A 27673-nucleotide genomic window follows, 5' to 3' on the forward strand; every position below is an offset into this window, starting at 1 on the left:
AATGGTACATGGATGACAACAAAAGAGATTAACAGGTAATTAATAGGTTTGATGGGGATACAATTTGGGGAGACACTTTGTGAAATTTGAAAGTAGTAGAAAAACAAGTTCTTGCTCCCCAGAACATAACTGAAGTGCAGGCTACTAAGGTAAATGACTCTCATGACTGTAAAAGCAGAGAAATATCAAAGCAAAAAAAAAAGAAAAAAGCGCATGTTTTTCCCACACATTGAAACATCTGATCATATGTCAATATGAGCTACTTATATGAAAGCTAATCATTGCCCAAACATATCAGCAGAACTCATACCCTGAAGTACAGCACTGTTCGAAAGTAAAGAAAAAGAAGTTGTATATTTTGTACCCATCTCATAAAATAGTTTAGGTTCCCAAGGGCATACTCCTGTTTGCACAGGAGTCCAGGAAAAGACTCTTTAAACAAGAAAAGGCATGTCTTACCAGCTAAATTGACCATAGTGGCTGTTCCCAAGCCCCAGGTTGTTTTCCCTTCACCTAGTCAGTTATTTGTCTGTAATTTGTCTTGCAACAAAGTGTTCAGACAATACAGGGGATGTATCACACTCATTCAGTCTTCTGTTCTTCATTGCAAATGGATTTGCATTGCCTCCAGCACAAAGACATCATCAATCAAGTTGATTTTCACTCTGGATATCAGGAATAGGTGGCTTTCTTTCTACCATTTAGATGTCCCTTAATTTTTGTTATTATTGAGAGGAATATTACATTTGTCTTTGCAAATAAGTTGTAGATCTGTTGGTAGATAAAGTTAGCACCTAGAGATAACAGAAACAATGGGAGGGATTACACTGACTGATAAATGGAAAAAGAGATTTGCCTTTACAAACTGTAGGTTTTCTGGTAAATGAAATTGGGTAACAGAAGATGAAAGAAGCAACAGGGGGTGAAACTATGAATTCTACAAGAATTAAAAATTAAAATGAAGGGTTATACATCAGAGGGAAATGTCAGGTGTCAGGCGTTCCGGGAAGTCTGTGCCTCTCGAGTACCTCAGACAGTGGGGAAAGAGAGAGGGAAATGCGGCCGGGAAATTGGGATAACAGGAGGCTGCGTCCTCCAAAAATCCGAGAGATCCCAGGGGAATGCCCCATGGCCTCTCCCTTTATTCTAATAAAGCAAAAAGGACTCTTCTGTCTCCTTTTTGGACATAAACGTCTGGCATTTGTGGATTAATTTTCCTTACACTATTTCAGTTGACCTGAGGGGATAAAGAAAAAATAACTATGATCATGATCAGGTGAGAAAGAGCCTGGCAACCAGACTGATTCGTGCTTTGCTTGGGGCAAACAGTCACTATTTTACAGTGCTCCCCCAACTTTAGTGTGATGATGCAGCAGTTGTAAAGTGCCATGCATCTGATTTGTACTCTTTCTGAATTTTATGTATGCAATAGATGCAGTCTCTTTGAAGTCACTGCTAAGATTAAGGTATGCATTTCAATGAATACTGTTCATTTTATCTGCTCCTATAAGAAATATTGTGATGGAGGAAAGATGTCTTCTTTGCATTTAACTCTATTGTGGAATGGGAAGATCCTCATCTGATGAAAGAAATAATCATGATGTCAGTTGACCTACTTAGGAAAAAAAAAATTAAACAGACCTTAAACCAGCTTAACCTTTTGTCTTTTACACATTTATGACACTAAAAGAAAAACTCTTAGCTTGGAACTACTTGCAAGAGCTGCAAATTATCACGCTTGGAGTAACTTATTTCTATGCTGAGTCAAAAAGAACTGGGTAATACTGAACTACTGGTCCTGGGATGTTTGTATTACATGTAATACAAAAACATCAGCCACAACAAGTATCCTCAGTCCCATTCAGGTGTGAAGTCACTGGCAGTGAACGTTTTGGGTGAGCCTGTGGTCTGTAGAGTATATTGGAATTTTCAGTCTAGAGGCACTGGTGTCATTTTGGACAGTTCACTACACTACACTACATATCCAGAAAGCTGTTGACGCAAGTTTTAAATTCCTAAACCACAAATGCAACTGAGATTCTGAAATTACAGACAAGTTGCCTAGAGATGCTCAGGTCAGCAGAGAGATGCTGTAAACAAAACCTTGTGCTGATATAATTTTGCTGCACACATCCATTCCAGTCTCCCAGTCCACTGTTTTTCTCATCCTCATTTGGTGTCACAAATTTCATCCTTCACTACATTTACTGTGCTTTTTCTGCCAAAGCAGAAGTTTCTGCTGTTTTACCAAAAAGTAGGTAAATTCTTCAGTAAATTCCCACGTACTCCCTCAAACAGTAGTGAAACAGCAGTTTTAGCCTCCACTGTGCACACAAACCAAGAGGAGCTGGAGGGCTGTAGTGACCATGTTCTGGTCAGGCTGCAAGCTTCAGAGTATCCAAATCTGGTAATTTCCTTGACCTCAGAGAAACAGCAAATTTTGAGACAATCTGAACAACTGTGCAGATGTTCAAGATCTTAGGTTTTTTTTTTTTTTACTTTGAAACCAACATCATCTTAGCCATAGCTGAACAAGCACACTACTATAATTCTTCTAAAAATAAAGTGCAGCTAGAGAGTTCTGACAGGCTTGAGCAGCTTGACAATTAAGGTTTGTGCAACATTGATTCTTTGGGTTTCTCAATACCTGTTACTGCAGTCTGACTTGTTGACTAAGGGCCTACGACCCAACAGCCCTCCAGGAGCTATTGAAAAATAAGAAAATACACTTATCTTCTTGGGAGAAAGGATAGATTTCAGGTCCCACCACTAAGGGTTGACAGAGGACAGCAAGTACATGAAGACCATTAAGAGCTAATGGTGAAGGCCAGGGAAAAAGATGAAAACTAGTCTTAGCTGGGTGAAACTGGACTGAAGATTAACAGAATTATTCTCAGCAACAGTGCAAAAACCCTGGTGGGAAGACCTACAGTAGAGGCACACAAAAGCAGAGACTTAAGTAAGATCCACTGGCGGCACCAGCTTTTGACAATTTGCACCTTGAGTAAGTTCTGACACCTGCTGCTCAAAGTTGGAAGTTGCCCAGGACAATTGGACTCAGGCTAAGAGAAAAACACCTCTAACTGACTTTGGATGTATTTTTGACCACTTTTCTATGGCCGAAGGGTGCTCAGAGTGATGGGGTGAAAACAAGGGGGTGTGGTTGAGGAACATAAGGGATAGAAAATGACAGTAGTCAATTAGTACAAATCCTTGCTGTCTGTTTTAATTAGATGTGCAGTATTTCCATCAGTGTACAAGACTGAAATCCTAGCACAAAATACATTTGTACATCAATTTGCCATAGAGAGTCTTACTAAATAAAAATTATTTTTAGATGGAACTCATTACCTGGTATGTCAACAACTAATTCTTGGAGCAAAAAACTTCCTTTGAATTTCTGATCCAACTTCAGCAGTAGCAGCCAAGACTCTCATCTCCATTTCAGATGCACAAAAGTTTATTTAATGATGGCCAAATTCAGGTTATGTATACATAGGCAATGTATTCTTCCACATTCAAGAAAAATTAGGCTTGCTGGGTCCTAAACCCAATGCAGACTATTAGTACAGGACAAAATAGCAAGACCTGATGCAATGTCTAAGCCACTTTCTATCTCAGGAACAGTAGAAGTGGTTTAGTGGTTCAGTTCTTATGGTACCAAGGAAAAACTACTCAGCACTGAAGAAAAAGCTGCCTTTACACACTTATCCTGGATATTTGTATCCCCTTATACCTCATCTCCTACTGTCTTTTGCATATTTTTCAAAACTCAACATTTTAAAGTCTTTTACTTTTCTCTACCATTTGGATTCTTAGCTAGCATTTTTTACCCATAGCAGTGTATTTTCACTTCTGACAGGAAATATTAAATTAAGGTGACATTCTGCTTGGTTGAAATAAGACCAAAAGAGTACTAAATAAAGCAAAACCTAATCACGTATATTTTGTTAAGAGAAAGCAGAACATTTCAAGTAAAAACAGTTTGCTAGTTACTTTTTAACTAATAATTTACTAAGCAGTAATAAACGTAACTGGAAATGCAAATTGAAAACTTACAGCATGTAAAATAACAGGTGTCAAAAAAAGGGTGTCAGCCTTGGAGTAGAGTAGAGGCATGGAAAATAAAAGACTTCTACTTTGTCCAGACAAATATTCTCTATGAGCACAGTCAGCGCAACTGTTCTGTTGTGTTTCATTTAACTTCCCCATAAAAGAGGAAATTGCAAGCACAGCTTATTCCATGGTGAAGCTAATCTACTTAATATTGGTAAAGCTGAGAGGGCAGAAGGCAATATCAAACTGTGGGTTATACATTATGTCAACTAATTCAGTACTGCTCCAATAAATCTGTCTTACTAAACGAATTTCTGTGCTTAAGCAATGCTGCTAGCAATTTGAAATTCTCCTGGAAGACGTAATATATTTGTATGGAAACCAAATCTTTGCATTGCATCATTGCCTGCCAAGAAGAAAAGAAATATACAGCTTTTGCAGAAAACGTATTTTTTAAAAAATAGATAAGTAACAACTATGTGCAAAGAAGGACTTGAAACAACTAAAAGTATCACTTCTTTCAGTGAAGTATTTGTAGCTGCATAACATTGGATCAAAACCTGTGCATAGCAACAGAAGTGAATTTGACAGTCAGCTGTATTTACATTCTGTGTTATTAGCTTTTTGAAATACAAATATCTTGCTTTCACCACTCTGGTATAAAAGTAATGAGCATAAAAGTTGAGGTTTGATTCTCTTCACCCTTTGACAGAAAGGAAAGTGAGTGCTTGGTAGAAATGCAGTCTTAGAAGCAGAAAATAGGTTTCACAGAAAGAAAAAATATTGATGAGAAAGAAAAGAGCGAGTTAAAAAAGGATAAAGAACCCAGTTCTCCTTTTGATGTACTGCACTTACTGGTACACAGTTTGACCCCACTGGCAGGTTGGCTCTGCAAAGAGGACGAAGATAGATGTCCTTGTTTCTGGAATGGCCCTCTGTCACATTGTGTTTCAGCAGCTTTCAGCCACTGCACTGGTCTGTGGTCACCTGGAGGTCTGAGTATCACTCCCATTGTGTACATGAAGAGCAACTAAGAAAAGCAGTTCATTGCTCTGAATTCACTTGATTGCTGTCCTCACCCCAAGTGGAAAATTTTCAAGGGTATGCATTCAGGAGGATGCTGCATCAGAGCCCCGACTGGCACGAGAGAGCATTGCAGATGCAGGACAGCAAGAAGAATGAGAACCTGCAGAAACAAGTGCCTGCTCAGACCTCAGCTGACCCATTTCCCTGCCCCTCCATCCGAGGCTGCTTTTGCAAGCTGAGCTGCTCTGCTGTTGCTCTGTGAGCGAGGTGGGTGAAGAAAACTCGTGTGAGCACAGAGTGCTCACTGCCCCACACATTCAAGCCCCACTGTCACCATACAGGTGTTGAGCAGATTCTCCTGTGGCCAGGTGGAACAGCCCACCAAAGTGCACATGGACTGCACCAGGAGGCAGTGCACCAATGTTGTGCTCAAGCCCTGGAAAACCTCTCCTCTGTAGCAGTTCCAGCAGGACACCAACCTACCAAAATCAGTTTGATGGATGAAGAGCTCCTCCACCACCTTTTTTCCTAGTTTGATCACATATGTCTGGTCAGACTTAATTCCTGTATAGAGGGAAGGATGCTCTGGCCATGACTAATGGTCATTTACTTAGACACACTGACTGACCTTACTAATTTCAGCCAGGCTGGTGAGACCCACCCTGACAGAAGGGTAGAGGCCACAGCTAGATTGCACGGTTTCCTGGGATTTCACCATTAGTACTGTGATTTTCAGAGCTAAAATATTGCAGCAATAAAGTCAGCAAAATATTGCCAATACTACATACAGAGGACTCAGCAAATTGCATAGTGGATATGCAGAACACAGAATTGAGTTTTAATTTATTTCTTTATTAGTACCCTAGCATCAAATCTTGTATCAAGAAAATATTTTGGGCACACAATGGGTATTAGGATGCCCAGAGTACCAAGTCAGGTGAAATAGGCTAATTGTGATTTTGATTAGTCTTGTATTGTTAGCGTAAGTTAAATATTTAACCTTGGATTTTTCCTTGTACTTGGAGGAAAAAAATATCAAATAACTGGGGAGTGAAAGTCCATGTAAATCTCTTAGATTCCTTACAGATTTTCCTACTAAAAATTTTTTTGTTTTTTTATTTTCCTTAAGATGATAGTGTCAAGAACAAACCTATCATTAAAAATTCGAGCAGCAGACTGGGGATCTCCCAAGTCAGCATCATGTGTCTTCCAGGCAAGAGGAAAACTCCCTGTAAGGCAGACAGGGAGTTTGAATTATTAAAGCTGAAGGAATAACCTACTCAGACTGATCAGAGCAGGGCTCTCTTGAGAACTGGTGGGGTTTTTCCATTGGCAGGGAGACTGTGTTTTATACGTGAGCTGCCTTTAAAGCAGTTTATTTCCATACTGCTTTCTCAAGCAGAATTTATATTGCTGCAAGTGTTTCCAAAAAAACCTCAACCACTTCACCAACCCCCCCACACACATGAAACACCTCCATTGTTAGAGATTATCAAAAATGAAATGAGAAACTAACATTAAATTCTCTAGAAAATAAAAGGTAACTTTCCCACCACTGGACTGATTTAATGGGAAGAATTTTGGGGGAATTTGTTGGCTGAAAATAGTTACACCTACAAATACATAATGCAGCAAAATGAAAATCAATGGGCACAGGGTTTCCCAGGCAACCTCTTATCAATTGTCTGCTTCTTGGTGATTCTATTCACTGCAAAATAAAACCTTGAACAGTTTCATCTGCCGCAGACTGAAAGAAGGGGGATGGTAGAGGGAATCACCCAAATGAGAAGCTCATGAATAAATAAGTACTTATAAGATTATTTTGATTCCTCTGAATAATTTTCAAGCTATCTGAGTGCAAAGACTAGTTGTCAAGCAATGCATTAAAGTATGAAGAGAATTTATTATCCTAAAGTATTTTCAGTGTCCTACAGAAAATGCATCTTATATTTAAAAAAAAATAAAAATCCTGGCACCTATGTGAAATATTTCTGGCTTCTTTCATAATTGAGTTCTGTCACTTACATTTATTATGACTTGCGCCTTCTGAATTTTCACAAAAAGAAATGCCAAGCATGCTGCAGACATACATAAATAACCACTTTGTTGGAATCAGCCTCAAAGAGACAGGCATCAGGAAAAGCAATCTGATGTCCTGACATTCTCTTCTCACCATGTCAGCTGCCTTGTTTATAAATTCTCCTCAAGGAGGGGAACAGAGAATTGCTGGGGGCTGTGCTCTCACCTTGCAAATTTGACTGGTGGTATTGCAAAGAGTTGGAAGCCCCGGTGAAGCTGAAAGCTTATGAAAGCTTATGAAAGCTTATGTTTTAGGTTGGTATTTATGTGTCACAAAGGTATCCCACCAGCACTGAGAAAATTTAAAAGTCTCCAATTAATAAACACAAAAGCTTTTCAGGTTACAAGAATGCTGGTAGCCATAAGCCTACCATCCTCTTTCAAACACTTTGCATAAAAATTCTCCTGTGAATTCCTGCAGCAGCCAGATCTTCACCTTCTCTTTTCCTCCAGTACATTTCCCTATCCTGGCCCTTTTCTGCCCTTTTCTGTCAATTTGCTTTCATGAAAAACTGACATTTGGGTCAGTCCTGCCACGGTGGGGAAAGAGCATGTGCAGGTAATCTAGTACCTGTGGAGTGCCTAAGAAATCACAAGCATATTTCAGGAGCCACCTTTCAACTCTCATCCTGCTACACTAATTGTAGTTCCACAATTACAACAACATGGCAAACTCTGTTGTCTTTTTGTCCCTCCATGTTCCCTTGAGAAGATGGTGAAAATGTGTCCCATATCTTGGTGCACACACACAGAGTGAAACAAATCCATCGTTTTCTGTCTTCTCATATGGGAAAACCACTAAAGTCCATTGTGGGCACATAGCTTTGCAGATTCCTCCATAATGCAATTTAGGTTGGAGATATGGGGAAACACGCAGCTGGGAACCTTCAGATCACTAATAGTTAGCAGGAAAGTAAGGGACAGAATTTATGCCAATAAAAGGAGAAGATGAAAAGCTGACGTCGTAAGTTGAATACTAAACAGACTAGCACTGGCTGGGTATGTTCAAATACACTTCCATATTTTTACTGCAGCTTGATTCCAAATTTTACTTTTAAGTCACAAGGTTAAACCATTGGACACAAAGGAAATGTGACCCAGCTTTGGTAACAGCAATAACTGATAAACAGCAAGTGAAGTAGAACACCTACCACTGATAGCATACAACTTATTGAGATGGAGTTTTTGAGACTCAAAGTAAAACTCAGTAACAGTTACTAAATATTACAAAAGCAGATTTATTTTACTTGGTTACCAAACACTATGACACAATTTACTGCAATTTTTAATTTTTTTTTGGCTATATGTAAATAGTAAAGCACAGAAATAATAAGTGTTTTGAAAATCAATTGAGGTAGAACACAAACAAAATCTGCTAGTCTCACCTACACGAGCTGAGAGGGAGAGATTAAGCAATGCTACTACTTGAGCACTCATAAAAGTTGTTCAGGATTATTTAATCTACTTTTCAAGACAGTAGAGTAACCCAAGAACTGCTTCACTATGGCTTAGGGTGGAAAAGACTCGTCAGCCTCATGGATGTAAAGCACTAGATGAAAGAGATAAGGTGTATGGTCAATATGGGTTTGACCCTATAGTATCACAGGCACAACCTCAAACTGCAAAGCATCACTTCCAGAGAAGCAATTCAGTGTGAAAAGAAGCCTCACCAATACCCTGCCAGTGTCATAAAGCAAAAACTCTACTGTCTTACATGGCATAACTGTGGAAGGCAGGATAACAGCAATTTTTCAATTTGATAGTAATATAGACAAAATATTTGAATGCTTCTCTACATTTGAGACCTCCAACAAAACTGATTCTATAGTAAGTAGATATTTTGGGCATTTTAGGGAAAAAATAACCCTCATTGCTCCAGATTTATTCACCCTGTTCTCCACAACACTTGTTGCTATACAGAAAGATCGTAGGTCTCCTGATGAAAAGCCCTTCACCTACTTTAACTCTTAGCTACCGGCCATGAGTAATACAGAGCTATAATATCCTGATTCATAAGTTTGCATCATTCCATTGTGAAAATGGTCACCCTGGGAGTGGTAATGAACATTCCTGACTGTATATAGTCTGTGGCTCAGGACACCACCACTACCATTGGACATCTGGAGGGGGACCAGACTTTTCACAGGACTACCTCCTTTGACAAGTCATCTCTCAACAGCCCTGTAGACTGAGACCACCACCCTGCCTAACAGGGGCCAGTGGTCTTAAGCCAGGGTTTTGTATTCATTGCATTTATTGCAATCTTTCTATTAAATTGTAACTTCGACTTAAAATCTCTGACAGGTATTTGTGTGGGGTTAACTTCTCCTGCTGGCTTACCTTCAAACTAGCACAGCTTATTGAAAGAAAAATAATTTACAAATCACTATCTCATTATAGTTGAGTGACCTCAATTCTTCTCCCTTTATTTTTGCTATATATCCAGGTGGCCATAATCCTTAAAACTCTTCCATTGATCACCTTGATTAGCTGTGCAAAACATAGTAGACAACAGACAGTTTTTGATGTGCAGAACTTTTTCCTTTTCTATCACCAGTTCAAAGTTCTGAAATATCAAAGGACAGAGACGTACCAGCAACTGATCACAATTACACAAAAAGGCATGAAATTAAGGGGTATATCCATCCTGAACCCAAAGAGAGTGCCCTGTAAAATCTGGCCACTGTAAACTGTAAAGATTTCTGTTCCCAGTCAGAAAAGAGTCTATGCTACCTCCTCGTATTTGTGGCCTTTGTTAAAGGACTTGATGCTGATTTCACTCTCCTGCTGCATGCCAGAGAGCTCTGCTGTAGGCACAGGTCTGCCTTATGCAACCAGGTATTCCAAAAACACCCTGCACACAGGCTCCCCACAGCAGCTTCACTGGGGCTGGGATTGGCATTACCAGAATGGCTTTACTGCACAGATGTCTTTGGGGGCCTTTATGAATGAAAATCTTCCAAACTAGAAAAACTAAGTAAAATAACTGTTATGCTAATCCTACTATTCGCACAGCAGGAGAAAAAACAGATTATGACTGATTACTGGCAGTAATTTTACCCAGTATTGTCTGAAAATACTGAAGCAAAAGCAGTTACCTGTGCACAATCCTGGCATTACAGTACTGTTGATGGCTGTTTCCTTCTCCAGAAGTTAAGTGAATGCCCAAAATCTCCCTTTGCTCAAAAGTGGGATCAGTTAAATGTCGAAAGAACAGATGCCATTCTGAATGCATCACCAACATAGTTATCAGGCTTCAGCATTTTATTACTATCCAATATAACAAAAAGAACATTGCTATTATTGAGATCTACCATGACTGCCCACAGGAGAATCAGGGTTATTTTACTGAGGGGTCTCAAGCAGGAGCCTCAAACCTTAAATTGGGGCTTTTTTCCTAATGCTTCACAACAAAAGAAAGAGTGTGGCATATTTAAATATATTAAAAATTGGCTTTCTGTCAGGGGTAAGCAAAATTACCTTAAAAGATTATTATGATTGCAGATGATGTGCATTTTTTCCAGATGTGGAGTCTACAGAGTTCCTAAGTAGCAGCATTAAAAAATGGTAAAACTCAAATGTCATTACAGAATTGAGACATTTACAGAGGAAATGCAATTTTCAAATATAAATATGAATCCTGTTTTCGCAACAAAATCCTAATATATATGGAAAGCATAGCTGAAAACCTATTTTTTCGGAAAATATAACAGATTTTCTTTATGAATGAGGATATTTCAAAGGTTATTAGCTTTTCAAAGGACTAAATGCCAACAGCCTGTGGATTGAAAAATATTTCATTGCAAGGGGAATGTACTAGAATGTGCTGCTACACTTTTTTATTAAATGTTTCTGGTTAAATGAAAAAATGTACTGGATAACCACAGACTCCTGCTAAATGCTCCTCTCACCAGCAATGCTAAGGACTCATCCTCTGGACCTGATGAACCCAGGTAAGTTGATGGACAAACTTCCTCCTATCCTGTTGGATACAACTTTCTACTTGACTCTAAAATGAAACCATGAAATTAAAAATACGTGTAATAAACAGAAGCATCCATATAGTAGTCTCCTAATTTAATTCCTAATTTAATTTAAATTTAATCCTGTTGGCTGTCCAGAAGTTTCTTAAGATTTCAGCATTATAGAGTTGGGTTTTGCTTTTCTAATAGCACTCTTGTCTTCAAGATATGATTAGTAATAGAATTTTGGTATTTTCCACACCAGAAAAAAATCTTCCTTTTGCAGCAAGATTAGACACAGCATAAAACAGACAAAAGCTTTCAGACACTAAGGGGCAGTAAAAGCTGTGGAACTGCTCACAGGGTGCATGTTTTCTGCTGTGAAATTGCAAGCTATAATAGTGTGGATTGATTTTTGCCTAAAACCCACCTCTGTATCAGGGGGTGTCATCAGTATCTACAGCAATGCTAGAACAGTCATGACATTTCAAAGGGATGAATGCAGAACTTATTAATCAGTTGAAAATTTGAAGTCACTAGTGTCTTTCCCATTTTTTGTGTGCAAACAGTAAGTAAGCAAGAAGCTCCTCTAAAAGGTCTGGTCTACATCAGACAAAGTTAATGAACCCCCACAGGACAGAAACAGCTTACACAGCAAGACTGCTTATGCTGACACAGCTTGTTACTACTGTCACAAAGGAAATAAACTGTATTGACTTGTTTGTCAAAATGAGTTGCATTTGCACCAGACATTTACTCTGCTGGTATAAAAATGCTGATTACTTTACTTTTTTACTCCACAAGTCTCACAGACATCACAAGACTCGGAAAAGCTTTTTGCACCTACTTGTCCCAATGCCTTTCCCTCTCCCTCCCCTGTTGTCTGCATTTCATAACTGACTGTGTTGTTTGTGAGGTTGATGGGTAGCTATAAGTTCTTTGGGCATTTGTTGTTCACTGCCCCTAGAAAAGCTTTCTTAGAAAGCATTTTTAGGGGCAGAAGCAAGGGAGGAATTTTTTTTTTTCTTTTTAATTTAATGAGACCTCAGAAACTAGTTTCAGAATTCAATTAGCAGGAATAGGATCTGGGTAGAAAATTTTGGTTTACCATTTCACACATTCACAATTCTCAAGGTACATGTAGAAATTCCTAAACAGGTTGCTGTGCATTAAGGAGACTATTTCTTTCCCCTTGTGCCTATCCAGTCCAAAATACTGTGCTCACAGATTAAAATTATTGATAATCCACAAGAGCAAGGCTGACTATCCAGAAGATTGTTATATCATTTCATAGTTGCCAGTGTGTTTCTTCTCCTTCTTAATCTACATTAAAGAAACTGCAAATACAAATGATTTTGCAGAAGTAGGAATGGTAGTCACTCTAAAGAAAGTATTTGTATTTGCTGGAAAAGGAGACTCATGCTACAGAGAAGTCTGTATCAAAAGGCAGACAGGACTGAATTAATTTATTTTAGCATACAGGTGCTCTGTGCAAGTTTCGTAACATAAGCTGCAATCAGCAACTTCAAGAGAGAAAATAACTAAATATATATTTTCAGCTTCTTTTTAATACAGAGGTAAAGAACAAGACTTCCGTTATACTCTAGAAAGTCAAATTCTACCCATCTGGTCAAAATTTTGGGAGATAACAAGAAATTGAGCATTTGGGGGAAAACTGATGAGATTTTAACATCTGTTTCAAAATTATTGAAAGATTATTCTTATGAAACTTCAAGTACCCTGCACACAATTGCCTGTGACATAAGCAACAATTATCCTGTTATTTAAGGGAGGGCCGTCCCAGTTTTAAGGAACATTTTTGCGCCTCCTTATAGATAAGAAAAACATAAAACAAAGCAAATACATTTATGAAAGCAGAAATGTTTCATAACAATATGTCAATCTCAGCATCTTCCTTACTGTCTTCTTATATGGACTCCAGGTATATTTTTAAACTTTTGATTTGAAATGCAGTATCAGGTGCCACCAACCTTCCCTAGATCTTTACAGCAGTAGTCTGCCTGGTGATGGCAGATGCAATTGTTCATGTACATGGCCATTACTTAAGGTCCACAACAAATAATTTGTCATTTTGAAATAAATCAACCAGAAAAGAAGTTTTTTCTCCCCCCTTAACTTATAAATTTCACAAAATTTTAAAGAAAAAAACTACAATAACTAAATAATTGCAATCTCTACATTCTCCTTTATTCATGCATCTGTAGTTCCCACATGTTAAGCTTTTCTTTGGCAGAACACCACCACCTAGTGATGATGTGTGCTTACAGGAGCTTCCAGAAAGTTGATTAGAACCTGAAAACAGAAGGCTGATGGGGAGAAAAAAAAGAAAATTTAAGTGAAGAAAAATCATCTTTGTTATTTACAGTGGAAACAGTCTCTAAGGAAGATTAAATAGAAATTTCTAAAGTAATGTAAGAAGATTTTTAGAGACCAATTAAGTAACAATATTATTTGAGTAAGAAAATTCAGCCTTTTAGGCCACACTGTTTCAGATCCATTTGTTTCAGTAATATCTGATAAAATCAGAATTAAATTTACACGTGAAATATTAAGAAAGAGGAAATTGAGATGCCTTCACGAAACCTTCCTAGTAGTGAAAGCTATTAGGCAGAAATAGTGTCCTGATTCCATGTCATATCCTAAAACCATGTTGGTACATATAATAGAATTAAACCCCATATTTAGCATCACATATATTCTAATGGGTAAGTTTCTTCTGGATTTATTTTTGGTTCTAAGATATCTATGAATCAATATGGAGGTCTCACTTATAGATAAGCTTCTCCCAAACAAATCACTTATTATTGCAATCACTATTAAAATGTTTATTTCTGTAAGACCATACCACCCCTCCAGTTATACTATGTTCACCTTTGGAGTAATTTTAAAAGCAGAAAAACAAAATAAAGTCTAACAAAGTACATATTTTCTAAATATTAAAAAAAAAAAGAGGAAAAATACCAAATTTTTGAAGATGCATTCAGAGACTTGTAAAATTAAATGTCATTGCTATGTTGACCTGAATGTTAGTAAAAGATAATGCACATGTAAAAGCCAGCCACATTGAGTTGTTCCCTCAAATGTTTCTCAAAAGTGGGCATACCTGGAGTTTTCAGCTTGTTCAAACAATGAACACAGATATAACTAACGAGGAGTCACACAAACCTATGTTAAAAGCAAGAAAATATTCAGACAACGAAATGACCTTGCAGCCAGTTTAACAAGGTTAGAATCATCTCAACAAAAGGGCCACTTTTCAGGAAGTTCGCTTCATCATACTCATAAATGCTTTGCCTCTTTAAGTGACTGCTAAAGCCTATTCTCTCAAATTCTTCTGCTTATAAGTACATTGGAAGGACCATGTTTATGCCTTTCCTGCCAGTAAAGATCAGTTCCAGGCCCTCTTCATCAGTTCTGTCAATTGTATTTCCTATGTGTGTAAGGTGGAACATGAACAAAGAGCAGAAGAAAAGGAAAGATTACAGAGTCCAGGACCTGTCCTAAGTAGGACACAACACAGAAATGTCCAAAAGGGAAGACAAGACACAGAAAGTCAATGGGGAAATGGACAGAGATCAAAGCTCCAGAGCTCCTGCAGAAGAGGGGCTCAGGCCTCAGGAGGCACAGGCCCATGGCCGGGTGCCAGCGCTGCCCTATGCTCCCACAGGGAAGCCCATGGCCTCAGCAGGGATCAGGATGTCCAAAGTCCCTCCTGCTTCCCGTGGGCTCTGCAGCCTCTGAGCAGGCTGTGCCCTCTACCTGCATGGGGGAACATCTGAGGATTAGTGCCCCACTGCCAGCGCCGGCCAGGCCCCAGAGACGCTGGCTGGCCCTGAGCCTGCTCAGTGTCCCACGGGAGCAACACAGGTGGAGAATCCCAGAAGAGAAGAGGCCAGTGTATGTCTCAAGCACTGACGGCCAGATGGCTCTGGAGTCAGCCAAGGACTCCTGGTAAAAACATGTGAGAGCTGTTGGGAGGAGCCCAGCAATGTTGGTAATAACCAGATATGGGAAAGAACAAGTTGTGACTGGAGAAGGGGCCATGAGGAGGCAGGACACCACTTCTCCTAGAGAAAGATCCTTGCTGTAGTCCCTGGAGCTAAACACAACATAGTACAGCAAAACGGCAGGAAAGAAGCCAAGAAGTGAATGAGGACTGTAGAGCAGAGTCAAGAACATGAAAAAGCCACAGAGTCATTTCAAGGCAGGTCTGAAAGAACAGACAACACACATGGCGACAAATTGGCATAGGAAGCAAAAAGCTGTCTTTAGGGCAGGGAAAGCCACCCATACAAAGGATCCCCCTGAATCCTGTGGAAGTGCTCCTAGGACCATGAAGATGGCATCATCTGCATGAACGCTGGAAGCAGGACTAAAATCTCATCATCAAATTTAATGCTTTAACCAAGAGTGACATTGCTTCAGCTGGATCAATGATGGATTGAGGAATGACATCCCATCACCTGGATTGATGCTGTAACCAACACTGCTCGTCTCTTTTTCTTTTTTTTTTCCCCTCCCTCCCTCCCTCCCTCCCTCCCTCCCTCCCTCCCTCCCTCCCTCCCTCCCTCCCTCCCTCCCTCCCTCCCTCCCTCCCTCCCTCCCTCCCTCCCTCCCTCCCTCCCTCCCTCCCTCCCTCCCTCCCTCCCTCCCTCCCTCCCTCCATCCCTCACTATCTTTTCTATTCTCCCTTCTCTTTCACTACACCCCTCTGTCTTATGCATATAGGGTATGGTGTACAGATTAATATAACAGTTTCCATGCCAAGTGTGTAAGTTATTTCTGTAAAACCCTGCTTCTTTTGTTGTTGCTTTTGATCACAAGTATTTATAAGTTTTGGATGCTTCCCTTCCCTTAACTGGGGTTTTACAAGGGGTTGGTTTCACCATGGACACCCTAACAAAGTGTGTCTCAAGATTTCCTCCTCTTATTTTTGGCAATCTCCTGGAATTGTCCTGCAGGAGAGGACCACAGAGATGCCAATAGAGAAGAACACCATCCCACACTGAAGGTGCAACCACGGTGAGCAGGGCATGGCCACAGCCCCTCAGAGCTCAGGGGCTGCACTGCACCACACCTCATCCCGTGACACATACACAGTGAACAGGAGCTGCATTCCTGTACGAGCCTCCCGGCTGGTCTCCACTGGGATCCAGAGGCCCAGCCAGCAGCTAGCACCCACACAGAACCAGGCACACAGCCTGCCCGTGGCAGCTTCCTTGCACAAGCAGGACCCAAAACTGCCATTGCCCCACTTGGAGGAGAACATCAACAGCATGTATCTGCCAGGCCCTGACAAGAATGAGAAGCATCTGAATGTCATCTCCCAGACAGAGCCTTCTCACATGCTGGAGACCAGCACACAGCTAGGCCACCACACATCCCAGGAGACTTTCGTCAAATACTGGAACTGTATCACATCAATATCCCTCAGAAGAAACCAGCATGATCTAATATTTTGGACTAGCTCCCAGACATTACTCCCCAGTTAGATCTGGCATATGCACGCTTTTCTACAGCTGATACTATCCTGAGGAACTTTTAGCAGCTATTCTCCAAGCTTTCACCACACTTCTCTAGGTCTATTTGTTTTGCCAGCCACAATACGCCACTTCTCGCATTATTCTTCATTTAGGCATTGAATCACCAGTAAGGGAGAGTATTGGGAAGGATGAACCAGGAAAACCTTACAAATATAAATGCTTAGATTCTGAGAACATAGAAACCATAAGCGAGATTGAAATGAAAGCCATCTTTGAGATACCAAACCTCAGTTACTCAATAACTAGAATACAATAGGATGGCCAGCTAAAAGTAATCCCCTCTTAATAGAGCAATGCCTTCTGCTGGAGAGCAGGTTCAAAGGTCACAGAAGATCCTGCTAGGGTCCAAAGAATAGTTTTTAGAGTTTAAAGTATAACACACTATGGTAATGTAATGATTCTTATAGACTGTATGTAAATGCTATAGAAATTTGTATCTTGTGTTAGACCGGTTAATGGAAATTAGAATATTCATTATAGAAGATTTATTGTATTGTAAATGGGAAATCGCTGTTTTGCTCTTACCTCTTACTGTTACCACCCCCTCTTACCTCACTCTCTCAGTTCTTTCTTACCCCCATTCTCTCTCTGTCCTACTCTGGGCTGTGGCTGACAGCCCTTAGCAGGACTCTGTATACCCACACCCTCACAATAAACTGAAACTTTAACACCAGCTTATACAGAGCGTTTGTCCATTCCAATACAAAGACTCCCACAGCAGACAGCTGATTTTTTCCCATAATTTAACATGTCCAGAATCCGTGCATCAGCCAAATTCAGCCTTTCTGTATTTGGTACTAATTACCTGCAATCCAGCCAAACTGAGTATAAACCCCCAGCAGGATTCATAGACTACAGGTCTGTGACCTGTAGAAAGGAAAGATAGAGGCATCTATTTTAACAGAACAAGCAGGAATTAGTGTGAAATTCAGCATCTTTCCATTTGGGTCTGGATCTTAGCTCCATAGTGTACTTATCCTCACCTGAAATTAAAGCAAGGAGGTCCTTATGATCTTCCAAATTCAGAGACACTATTTTGTTTTACCTCTCAGTACTTTCTGTCCACCGATAGATGTGATCCAAATCCAAACTTTTATGGTTCCCTTAAACAGTCAATAGACACATCCCAGTTGTCCCACAGGCCAATGGGAATGCTCCAGGAGACTGCAGAACAACTGCAGAACCACTTCAGGCAAGACCAATACAAAAGCTTTTATCTATTGTTTCATTACACAGGTTATTCACAGGTTACTTCATACAGGTTATTTGACAGCATGAAGACAATTAAAGAAGAAAACAAACCCAAAAACCTGAAGGATAGAGAAAGGCACCAAGTCCACAAAATCCAGTTTTTGCCAAGTAAGAGTACCTTGTGCAATGGGCACACTGAGAAGTTGAACCTTTTAGTACAGTTTCCATCAGTTTCAGATCTAGGGAGAAAAAGACACATTCTAGCTTCTACTCTTACAAAGAAGTAAGTTTACCTCTTAGGGTCCTTGTACTCAGGATTCCTCCAAATGCCATGTTAACAAACAGCAGTGACCACTTTGATCATGTGGAGAAAGGGTAACCATCAGACATGACATGACTAGCACCTTAGTTTTTCACAAACGAACTACATTCACCTTAGGCTCAGTGTCCTCATTTAAAGTGTGTAAAGTTTGTAATAAGTATACCAGTTTCTTCCTCCAATTTCAATACTACAGCTGTTGTAATGAAATCATAGGGAAAAGAGTTACCACGCTTGGTCACCATTTCAGCAGCAAGGAGGACCCTCTTCACCATATTCCTGCCATAATATCCAGATAGAAATCACAAGTTATCCAAGATAAGGAAGACATGGAGACAAATCATAGTAACCTTCATACAATGATAGTCACAGCATAGCCATTTTCAAAATGTCAAAAAACTCTCTCCATAAAATAAGCAACTGTTTCTCTCCCATCCCAATTCAGGGAAGGAGGCTTCTGACATGCTAGTCAGAAATAGCTCCCCTTTATCCCTAAAGCTGGGATGGCTTTTCTTGGTTAGTTCTCTGCAGATGTTATTTTGTGTTTTTCCCTAATGATATGCATTAATATTCAATCTCCCTCTTAAAAAATCTTCGGATAGCCAAACTGCTTCTGCTATCAGCAATGACAGGGTGAGAGTTGGTGTCATATTGAATATTCAAGGCCCAAAGTGATTGCATTACCAGGGAAGTGGCTAAACAAATGATGGAGGTCAAGCTTATGAGCCTTCAGAAGCTGTGTGGTAAGAAGACAAGTCAAAAGTCTTCAAAGCAGATGTTCAGCTGTCAATTCTCTTCATTATGATATAGTCATTTTCTTCACCTACAGAGAAAGGCTGAATCTTGCCAAGTTTAAGACACTGATGGGAACATTCTACAGCTGAAAAACAATACTTCCAATAATTCCACAAAATGCAAAACCATCATGTGTCCTCTAGGGTTCTCACAGCTCAAATGTGAAACAAAACAGTGAAGTTACACGTCCTGGCAAAACTACACCAGTAGAGAACCAATCTATCTTCATTTGTGCAGAAAGTTCAGAAATATTTCTTATGAGAAGCATCACTAAATGGGTTTGATTTTCTGATTCTTTTTTTCAATAAATTAATTACAAGTATCTTCTCCAATCTTATTTATGCTAAAAACTAATTAAAATTTTACATAGTTACTGAAAATTTGAGAGCAGATTAGCTGGTGAGATACCTAGAAAAGCTAATTTTTTATTTTCCTATAGACATTTAGTACACATTCAATTAATTATTTTCTTGTTTATCAGCCTGCTATGTCAGCAATTTCTGCTAAGTAAATACGTTATTTTTATTTTCTTTATGTGGTAGCTCATTTTTTGTACTCATTAGACACTCCCCATTTTTCAATTCCAGCATCCTCAACAACTCTCATTGAATGATTAAGAGAAAGTGGCTTGCCAGTTTTAGGCTAAGACTTGGACTCAGTGAACTTAAAAGTCTTTTCCAACTTTAAAAACTCCATCCATGATTCTATAAAAAACCAGCAGAACACATTCCCACTGAAACAGCCAGTCCTACTACAACTGATTTTGAGAGAATGGTTGCAGTGCAGCTAAAAACTAACTTTGGCTTTCCATCTGCTGTCTCAGCCAGAATGTGGATTTGAGCAGAACCTGCTGTGCACAGCTTTTCTTGGGGAGGCCTGTTTATGAAACAATTGCATCTTGACTGGCAGACAGAAGGAGCAACATGCAAAAAATGTGACTGTTTTCCAAGTGCAGGGTTCTTGTAGGTTATCTTGACTATTTTTATATAAAATAAATACAGTGCTAAACTACTAATAAATGTCTCCCAAGGGAAAAAAAGAGAGATGGATTTTGAAGAACACTACTTGGTGCAAACGAGTTTTCAGATCTGGATTCAAGATGAAAACATATATACACATATTTGTTTCTAAAAATTTTTGTTTGTTAGTTTAATGGCTAAAGATCCCTTTTCTTTTAAATCTTTGGATATCTTTTTCATCTCCTCTTTCACAGCCACTCATATCCTTGGAGTCTTTTTATTGACTGCACCAGATCCTGCAGTGGCCTACTGCAGGTCTAACTAAAGTTTCCAATGATGCTGTGCCAGAATTAATGAATACACAGGATAGTCTGAACTATGAGAACATCCTGAGAGGACATGAGAAATTAAGTAGAAGTTCAGAAGCAGAAAAAGCTCTTGGTTTAACCTAAAAATGAGCAACACTGACAGTGAGCAGACTGAATTTGTAATAGCCTTATGGTAATGACTAAGGAAAAGCCCAATAAAACCAAAACAACAGTAGTACAGAAGAAAGAGAAGAACTTGAAAGACAAGGTACAGAAAGAAAAATTGAAGACTACATTGAAATATTAAGCAAGTTTTACTAGTAATTATCTTTTATTTTTTATAAAAGAAGTAGAAATCTTATAACAATGCCCAAGTTAGTGAACTACTAGAATACCATTAGGCCCCAGCCTATGAAAGACTGATTCAACTTCTCAGAGTGAGTATTTTTAAGGGCAAAAAAAAATTTAAACTGGAAATACCACTGGTCCAATCCACACTCAAAAAAGCCTCATGCTTCTTTCCCTCCTGTATTTAAACAAGAATTCATTCTCCAGCTGTCTAATTGTTTGTATAAATATATTTTTTTCTTGTACTGTGCATACAGAAGTTCACCAAACAATTACAGAATTTCCCAACACACTTGGAGACATCTATTCTCAATTTCTTTTATTCAAACTGCAAGAATTAATTAATATTAAGCTTGTTTCTTTCACATATTTACTGAATTGAGAATGCTTTAGATGTAAACTGTCTGCTGTGCTGTTTTAAACCCAGAAACAGCTTACACATGGTGCATTGCTTTAAATTTATCTTTGAACTTTACCACACTTTCAAATATCTGCACACTACTGTAGAAAAAATAATTCAGTCAAAAAAAGATTGGTGGATAATCTTATTGACATTTTTTACAAGGAAACACTGAAACAAATATAATTCCCTCTTTTTTTTTCACTGCTAGCTGCACATAATGACTAAGAGCTTCAGCACTTAGTTTGTTGTGCCATCTTCTTCTTATCTTGGTATTGTAGGCATGCTGCTGGTTCTAGTGGTTAGAGCTGATGTTTCAACAATATCAACTAGAAAAAATCAAAAGGAAGAAAATATTTAGTCCTCTGTGTACCAGCTCTTCCAGAAGCTACAAATGACAGGACTGTAATGATACAGTGCATGTCAATACCTTTTCCTCTATCATAAAATCAGAATACAATACATGAAATAATAACTACCTCTATCATATTATCAGACATGCTTAATCAGTTGAGTTTTTTCATTCCGAAGGAATATGGTCCCAAAGCTTCAGCAACTGCTCCCCAACTTGTGGTTCCAGCTCCTAGACAGGATCAGGAAATTAGAAAAGTCATAAGCATTGTGCATATAAAAATTATTTATTAAAAAATCCTTAGAAGAGATTGCTGGTGGTCTTTCTGAAAGAGTTGTTACTTTTGCTATTGTGAAGTATTAAAATTATCCCTACAACAAGGGTTCAAAAGGAAGATTAAAAAGCTTCATAAGCAATCCTGGCCTACAGGTTGTTTGGGGTTTTTTGTTTCAGGCAAGATGCCAGTTCTTACAAAAGAATTCCCAATGAACACACCACCCCAAGAACAGATGCACCATTCAATTTGTGCCTTCCACAGGTCACTTCTTTATTAAATAAAAATAATTACTGTCCACATCTTCTAAGTTTAATTCCATTAAATGTGGTGGAGAATGCAGAAAGGCAGGTCACAGATAATGCAGTGGCTCTTGGTAGAATCACAAACATTAATATAAATCATTTATTTCTGACACTGTTGACATTCTTTAAGTGTTAAGAGATATTTAGAAGAGAAGCACTGTTAATTTCAGTATGTGCTCCATTCCTTACCCTCTTCTTACAGTATGCTCCTTTCCTCATTTTTACAACTGAAGAGGTTTTGGGGAAGCAGTGAGAAAATAATACAAAAAGTTTAGCTCCAGAATCTTGTATCAAGGAGAGGTTTTGGGAAGGGACTGAGGAGAATGCAAAAACTGCCACAGAGAATTCCTGTGCAAATTCTTTTCTGGTTTTTTGTAGTGACATTTGGCTTTAACAAATTGGAGAACTTTATTAAGCTTTATTCTACCTCAAATATCAAGATTCTCTTGAGGCTTAATGGAAAATGTAAACCTATAATTATGAACACTTATTTGGATATGACAGACTATCTTATCTTGGGGAACACATCTGAATCAAATAGGAAACAAGCCTCCAGGGATTAAAAAAAGAAGAAAAAAAAAAACAACCTCATGAACAAAACCCCATTTATTTTGGAAAAATTCAGCTTTAAATATCTTTTTTAAACAACATTAAGTAAGAAACTGGTTTCATTTTAAGAAATCCACTGTTTCAACAGTAATTCTGCATTAGCAGAAGGTACAAGGCGCAGCAAGGAACTGTGATTCATATTAATGCATACATGAGCACAGCTGAGTTCAAGGCTGAACAAGCTAATGAATAAAACACAGTTCTACCAAGTATAGAAGACTTAAGAAGAGAATAACTACCTGGCCATCTCTGCTTATTTGTACTTTCTTATTGTCATTCCAAGGGTTGACCAAATGATGTGCAAACTGAAAAGGAATGCTTTTTTTTTTGATCCATTCCACTTTAAATACACCTCCAAATCCAGCAGATCCCCAGTCCTGATTTTTCTCAGATCCTATTGGTGAATCCATTCTAGCAAAACCCTGGAAGAAAAAATTAAATATGAAAGAACAAACATAATGAGAGAATATCTATTTTTGTTGGAATTAAATAAACAACTGAGCTTCATATGAAACTTTGAAATTAGTTTCATACGAAATTAGTTTCAAAGTGATTCAAAAACTCACTCACGTGAAGCTAGATCTGCCAAAATATTTACACCTAGAAAGTTAGAAGCATCATTTGGTTTTTTCACTTCAAATATACCTTCTAGAATTTGACCACAAAGGAGAGATGTTTCAATTAATCTCTCACAATAAGCATTCAGGGGTTTTTTTTTAGGCTTTGTAACAAAGATTGAAAAGCTGTTGTAAAAACATTTGAAGTGCAAGGTATCAAGATGAATGTTCTATGTCCATTAGCTATTCCTAACTACTTCTACAAATTTTTTTCAAAACTCCATTCCTTCCTTCCCTTGTTTCCCTCTTTGTTAACAAATGTTCATACACAATTAAAAGCATAGAGCTATTCTCCTAAGAAATAAGTCAAAGCTGCTAAAAGCTCCTTCTTTAATGAAGCTGAAAGAAATTTTAACAAGACAAGTATTCAGAAAGGAAATGAAAGAAACCATAAATGCAAGATTGCATCTAATTTACTTAAGGACACCCCTTAAACATACACACCAACAAACCAAAAATAAAACCAGGCCACGCACAATGTATCAACTGTTCAGGCAAATTTACTCCAGTTCTGACACTTAGGAGTTCCAGAGATGCAGTGCACTGCCTAAAGTTACAGCACATACTCCCACAGTCCTAGACAGCTCAAGCCTTAAATGAAACTCTATGAAAATTAATAAAAGGAACAGAGGAAAAATACAGGTGGGAAGTAGAGACACCTGGTGCAAGAGAATAATATTAGAAATGTTATTCTCACATTCCCATGAAGATCCAGTGCATTGCCAAAACTGGAAGGGCAAGGCAACATAATCTACCTACATCCTGACCTCAGAGTCCTTCCTTCCCAGCTCTCTTGTCTAAGAGCACCGACATAACAGCCCATTTTCAGATTCAACTGGCATGCTGAAAATTACTTTCTAATATGGCATTTGCCAAATCACTGCACATTTCACCACACATATGTACAATTCACCACAATCCTTCTGTGGTATCACCAGCATGTCTTTGTTTAGACTGGTTCATTAAATTTTAAGTCCAGCTGACTTCTATTAATAGTTTATAATATATAAAGATATAATCTGAACTTTCTTTACTTGGAACAATTGAGTTTAGGAGGCTCTACAACAGAGTTAACCTGCAACTTTTCACTAGCAGGTTAAGTCTTTACCTTTAAACTGGCCACAAATTTGTCAGGAAATTGTTGATAAATACCTAACTAAATGTGAACTCAAGATGGCTCTGGAAGAAATGTGGCCATGACTTTCCTAACTTTGAGAAAGTACAGTTCAAGCAAAACAGCTTTTACTAAAATTTGCATTAAAGGCATATGAGTTTCCCAGCTTTAGAAAGGTGTGACTTCATTGTATCTTCTTGTTCACTTACAACATTTATTTGGCATACAGAGAGAACAGCAGCAATTCCCTGCTTTGTATGGATTTCTCTGTTCATTTCATTTCTGCTGTTTTATTTATGTATAGTAGAAACATTATTCTGACTCTTTATGTTTGGAGGCAATTTAGTTTTATTCTTTGCAGGAAAAACAGAGTTCATCAAAAGGGACTATTCTAGAAAAGAATAAAGTACTCTTCCAGAGCAGAAACATTAGCACAATAGTCTACCTACTAGAAAGTCAGAAGTCATAAGAAAAGCCCTTCATGCTATATACAGCCATTTGCTGCACTCTCCTAAACTATCAACCACCACCAATAGTTGGAATCAGCCAACGACTCACCTGGAAGTGTCCAGACCCTTGAACAGAAAATATTAAATAAACCATGCTGCTATTACAAAAGGCTCCATTCAGTTTTCGTTCATTACTTGGCGTAGTGGACCATATACCCTTCTGCTGAGAAATTTCAATGTTCTGCAAGTTGTTACTTTTCATTATAAAGTACTGAACTGGCATATTTTGTCTCGGTGAAGCCTGCAAGAATTAAATTAAATTAATAAATACAATGAAATAAACTAGGATTTAGTTCTGAAGTTCTACACACATGAAGGCAGACCCTTCACTGAGTTTCTCCCCTCCCCTTCCTCAAGTATATTTACATCTATTTTACATTTTTAAGCACTTTCCAAAATTATAATTCATTCAGAGGGGGAGCAAACAATTATGGCAGAACAGGCCTACATATTCTAGTGATTAATTACAATTATTTGAAGTCTGAGACAATTTCAGATGATACAAAATTAATCACCCTAGACTGGTAGCCTGCAGCACACTGCATTTCCATTTTCAGGAAACAAATTTTCTCCCTGTAACACTGGCTAAATTAAAAAAATACAGGGAGAGTTATGAAAATAACGTCACTAAAAATGAATACTTTATTAAATAATCATAAAAAATACTGCCAAGAAGTCATAATGAGGCAGACAACACAGAACTTAGAGAGAATCAGTACCAACGTATGCTGTAATGGAAACAGAAGAAGACAGAATACAAAGAGTTCAGAAATGCATGTACTGTATACACTGTCACTATTTATTATACCAAGGTTCAAAAAGAAAATAAACAACCCCACCACTCAAAATTCCATTTTTGTCTGCTTTGAACAACTTTACTTCAGAAGTCTCCAAATAATACTATTTTTACTGTATTAAACTAGTACAACAAGAATATTTATTCTTGATTTTCAATTCCAAAACAAATATTATGTGGTTGTTAACAATGAAAATCTATGTTAGGGTCTCAATTTATCAATACAATACATGATAGCTGCTGAAAAATATCAGCAAGAGATTCTATTAATTTTGAAAAGCAGAGTAGTGTGTTTATGAGAATTGTACCTTTCCAGGTATCAGAGAACATGGACTAGCACAGGGGCTAGGGAAGCTACTGCTGTCTGCAGACTTCACTGATGATCGATCTGACCTGTCATCAGAAGTTTGTTTGGAGTGCAAAAAATTTTTTTGTTTGTACTTCTTTGGCTGATGAAGTATGGGACGTGTAGACCTCATTAGAACTCTAAAAAGTAAAGGCAGATACACAACAGAGTGTGAGTTTTGCAAGAGGTCACAGAACAATTTATATCTACATATCAGCCTACTTGATGACCACATATATTACAGTAATTCCAAAACATATTTAACACTCTAAAAGAAAAGCATGCATTCATTCTGAGTGTTATGGTTAAACCTCTACTGCTACTTCCCAAGGAGCACAACTCATGGGCACTATTTCTGACTGCTCTCCCAAACAGCCAGCATATATATGAAATAAATATCAATGAAATCACAACTACAACAAAGCACAGGATAGCATCAAAGCTTTCAGCTGCATTTATACTGTGTCTTTCTTCTTAATACTAGCAGAAATTCAAGTGATGCTTTCATAGATAAATAAATTACAAGCTGCAGTCCCTAGAAGATCTCAACATCTTACTTTCCAGCATTAGAAGAGTCAGGGAATTCAGTTTCGGCTGTACTTCTCCTGGTGTTTGTTGATCTCCGTGTAGATGCTAAAAGATGATCTTCAGAAACCAGAGGTCTTGGTCTCTGACCAATTCCTGAAGGCTGCTGCAAACCTGCAGACTGTTCTTCAGCAGTCAAAACAGCTACAATTGCTCTTACAGTTGCTTCATCAGCTTGAGACCACGACTTGGAAGGAGCTCGCATACGACGCAGAAATAAGCTATGCCACTTTTGTCTGAGTTGCAATAGCAAACCAGCAGCCTGTAATGAATTTCAGTTTTGTTAAAGACTAATAAAAATTACATCAGTTAGGCAAAAGATACCCTACATCTCACCTATAAGGCAGCAGCTGGCATTCTGGCAAACTGAAAAGCAAGACTAAGGTCTCGGGGAGAGGAAGTAAACCTTCCATTTAAATTAAGCTGTTACCTTTTCTTTCCTTAGGTCTATTTCATGCAGCACAGCACAATACTTAAAATTCCATTGTAAATACACAGAGATTTTAATTTTTCACTTAAAAAATTTATCTTTTCTTTAAAAGCAGTCTTTTCATGTCTAATGCCCCTCTTGCCAGTTCAGTTTGTATTTATGGGCTCTTTAGGCATACTTGATAGAAAAGGTAGAGTAACTCTGGTTACTCTACCTTCTAACACAATCAGAGCTTTACAATAACCAGAAAACTTGTATCTTCAAAGGCTGGGGATTTTTTCTTCTTTTCATAAAATCTGACAGTAACTTTATTTCAGCAGTTCCAGTTTCATTTTAGTGATGCAACTTTAGTCATCCTCTCAGCAAAGGAAATACACAAGATGCTATTTTTACTATTCTCTCAACTCCTGCTCAGATTTTGGTAATTCAGCTCAGTCTAAGGTTTTGTGTGCTGGGAACACCACAGAGGCAATACAGGGAACCACAAAGAGCAGGAGGGCCACTGCAGCCACTACCACAGCTTGCTGTTACTTGCAGCCATTTTCTGATGTCTGACAGTTTCTTTAGAATCTCTTAACTTATGGAAATGGATCAAACTTATGGAAATGGATCAAACTTATGGAAATGGATCAAACTTATGGAAATGGATCAAACAGATTTCCAAGCTGGAAATTATAGAACATCAGCTTACCCAAAGTGCTTCTGAAGCAGATCCAACAGCAGCTGACT

At 38.4% G+C, this 27673-nt stretch overlaps 1 protein-coding gene and 2 long non-coding RNA genes across 3 annotated transcripts in view; 1 reads left to right on the forward strand and 2 right to left on the reverse strand.

Moving 5' to 3' along the window:
* The first annotated feature begins 16155 nt into the window (after positions 1 to 16155).
* On the forward strand, positions 16156 to 18587 carry LOC306814861. Its single transcript, XR_013777267.1, has 2 exons — positions 16156 to 16803; positions 17409 to 18587. It is a non-coding gene; the product is annotated as an uncharacterized lncRNA (long non-coding RNA).
* Positions 17875 to 19029, reverse strand: LOC306814860. Its single transcript, XR_013777266.1, has 2 exons — positions 18296 to 19029; positions 17875 to 18182 (listed from the first exon to the last, which is right to left on the reverse strand). It is a non-coding gene; the product is annotated as an uncharacterized lncRNA (long non-coding RNA).
* A 1542-nt stretch (positions 19030 to 20571) lies between these two features.
* LOC306814858 (3'-5' RNA helicase YTHDC2-like) overlaps positions 20572 to 27673 on the reverse strand; it is a 30429-nt gene continuing 23327 nt past the window's right edge. Inside the window, exons 25-30 of the mRNA XM_079331341.1 lie at positions 26487 to 26776; positions 25892 to 26069; positions 24837 to 25028; positions 22787 to 22969; positions 21487 to 21590; positions 20572 to 21336 (exon numbers count right to left, since the gene is read on the reverse strand). Coding sequence (XP_079187467.1) covers positions 21528 to 21590; positions 22787 to 22969; positions 24837 to 25028; positions 25892 to 26069; positions 26487 to 26776 — 906 coding nt within the window. The 3' untranslated portion in view covers positions 20572 to 21336; positions 21487 to 21527. The remainder of the gene's footprint in view (positions 21337 to 21486; positions 21591 to 22786; positions 22970 to 24836; positions 25029 to 25891; positions 26070 to 26486; positions 26777 to 27673) is intronic.

This window comes from Erithacus rubecula (assembly GCF_903797595.1).
Source record: "Erithacus rubecula genome assembly, contig: SUPER_Z_unloc_3, whole genome shotgun sequence".
Lineage (NCBI taxonomy): Eukaryota > Metazoa > Chordata > Aves > Passeriformes > Muscicapidae > Erithacus > Erithacus rubecula.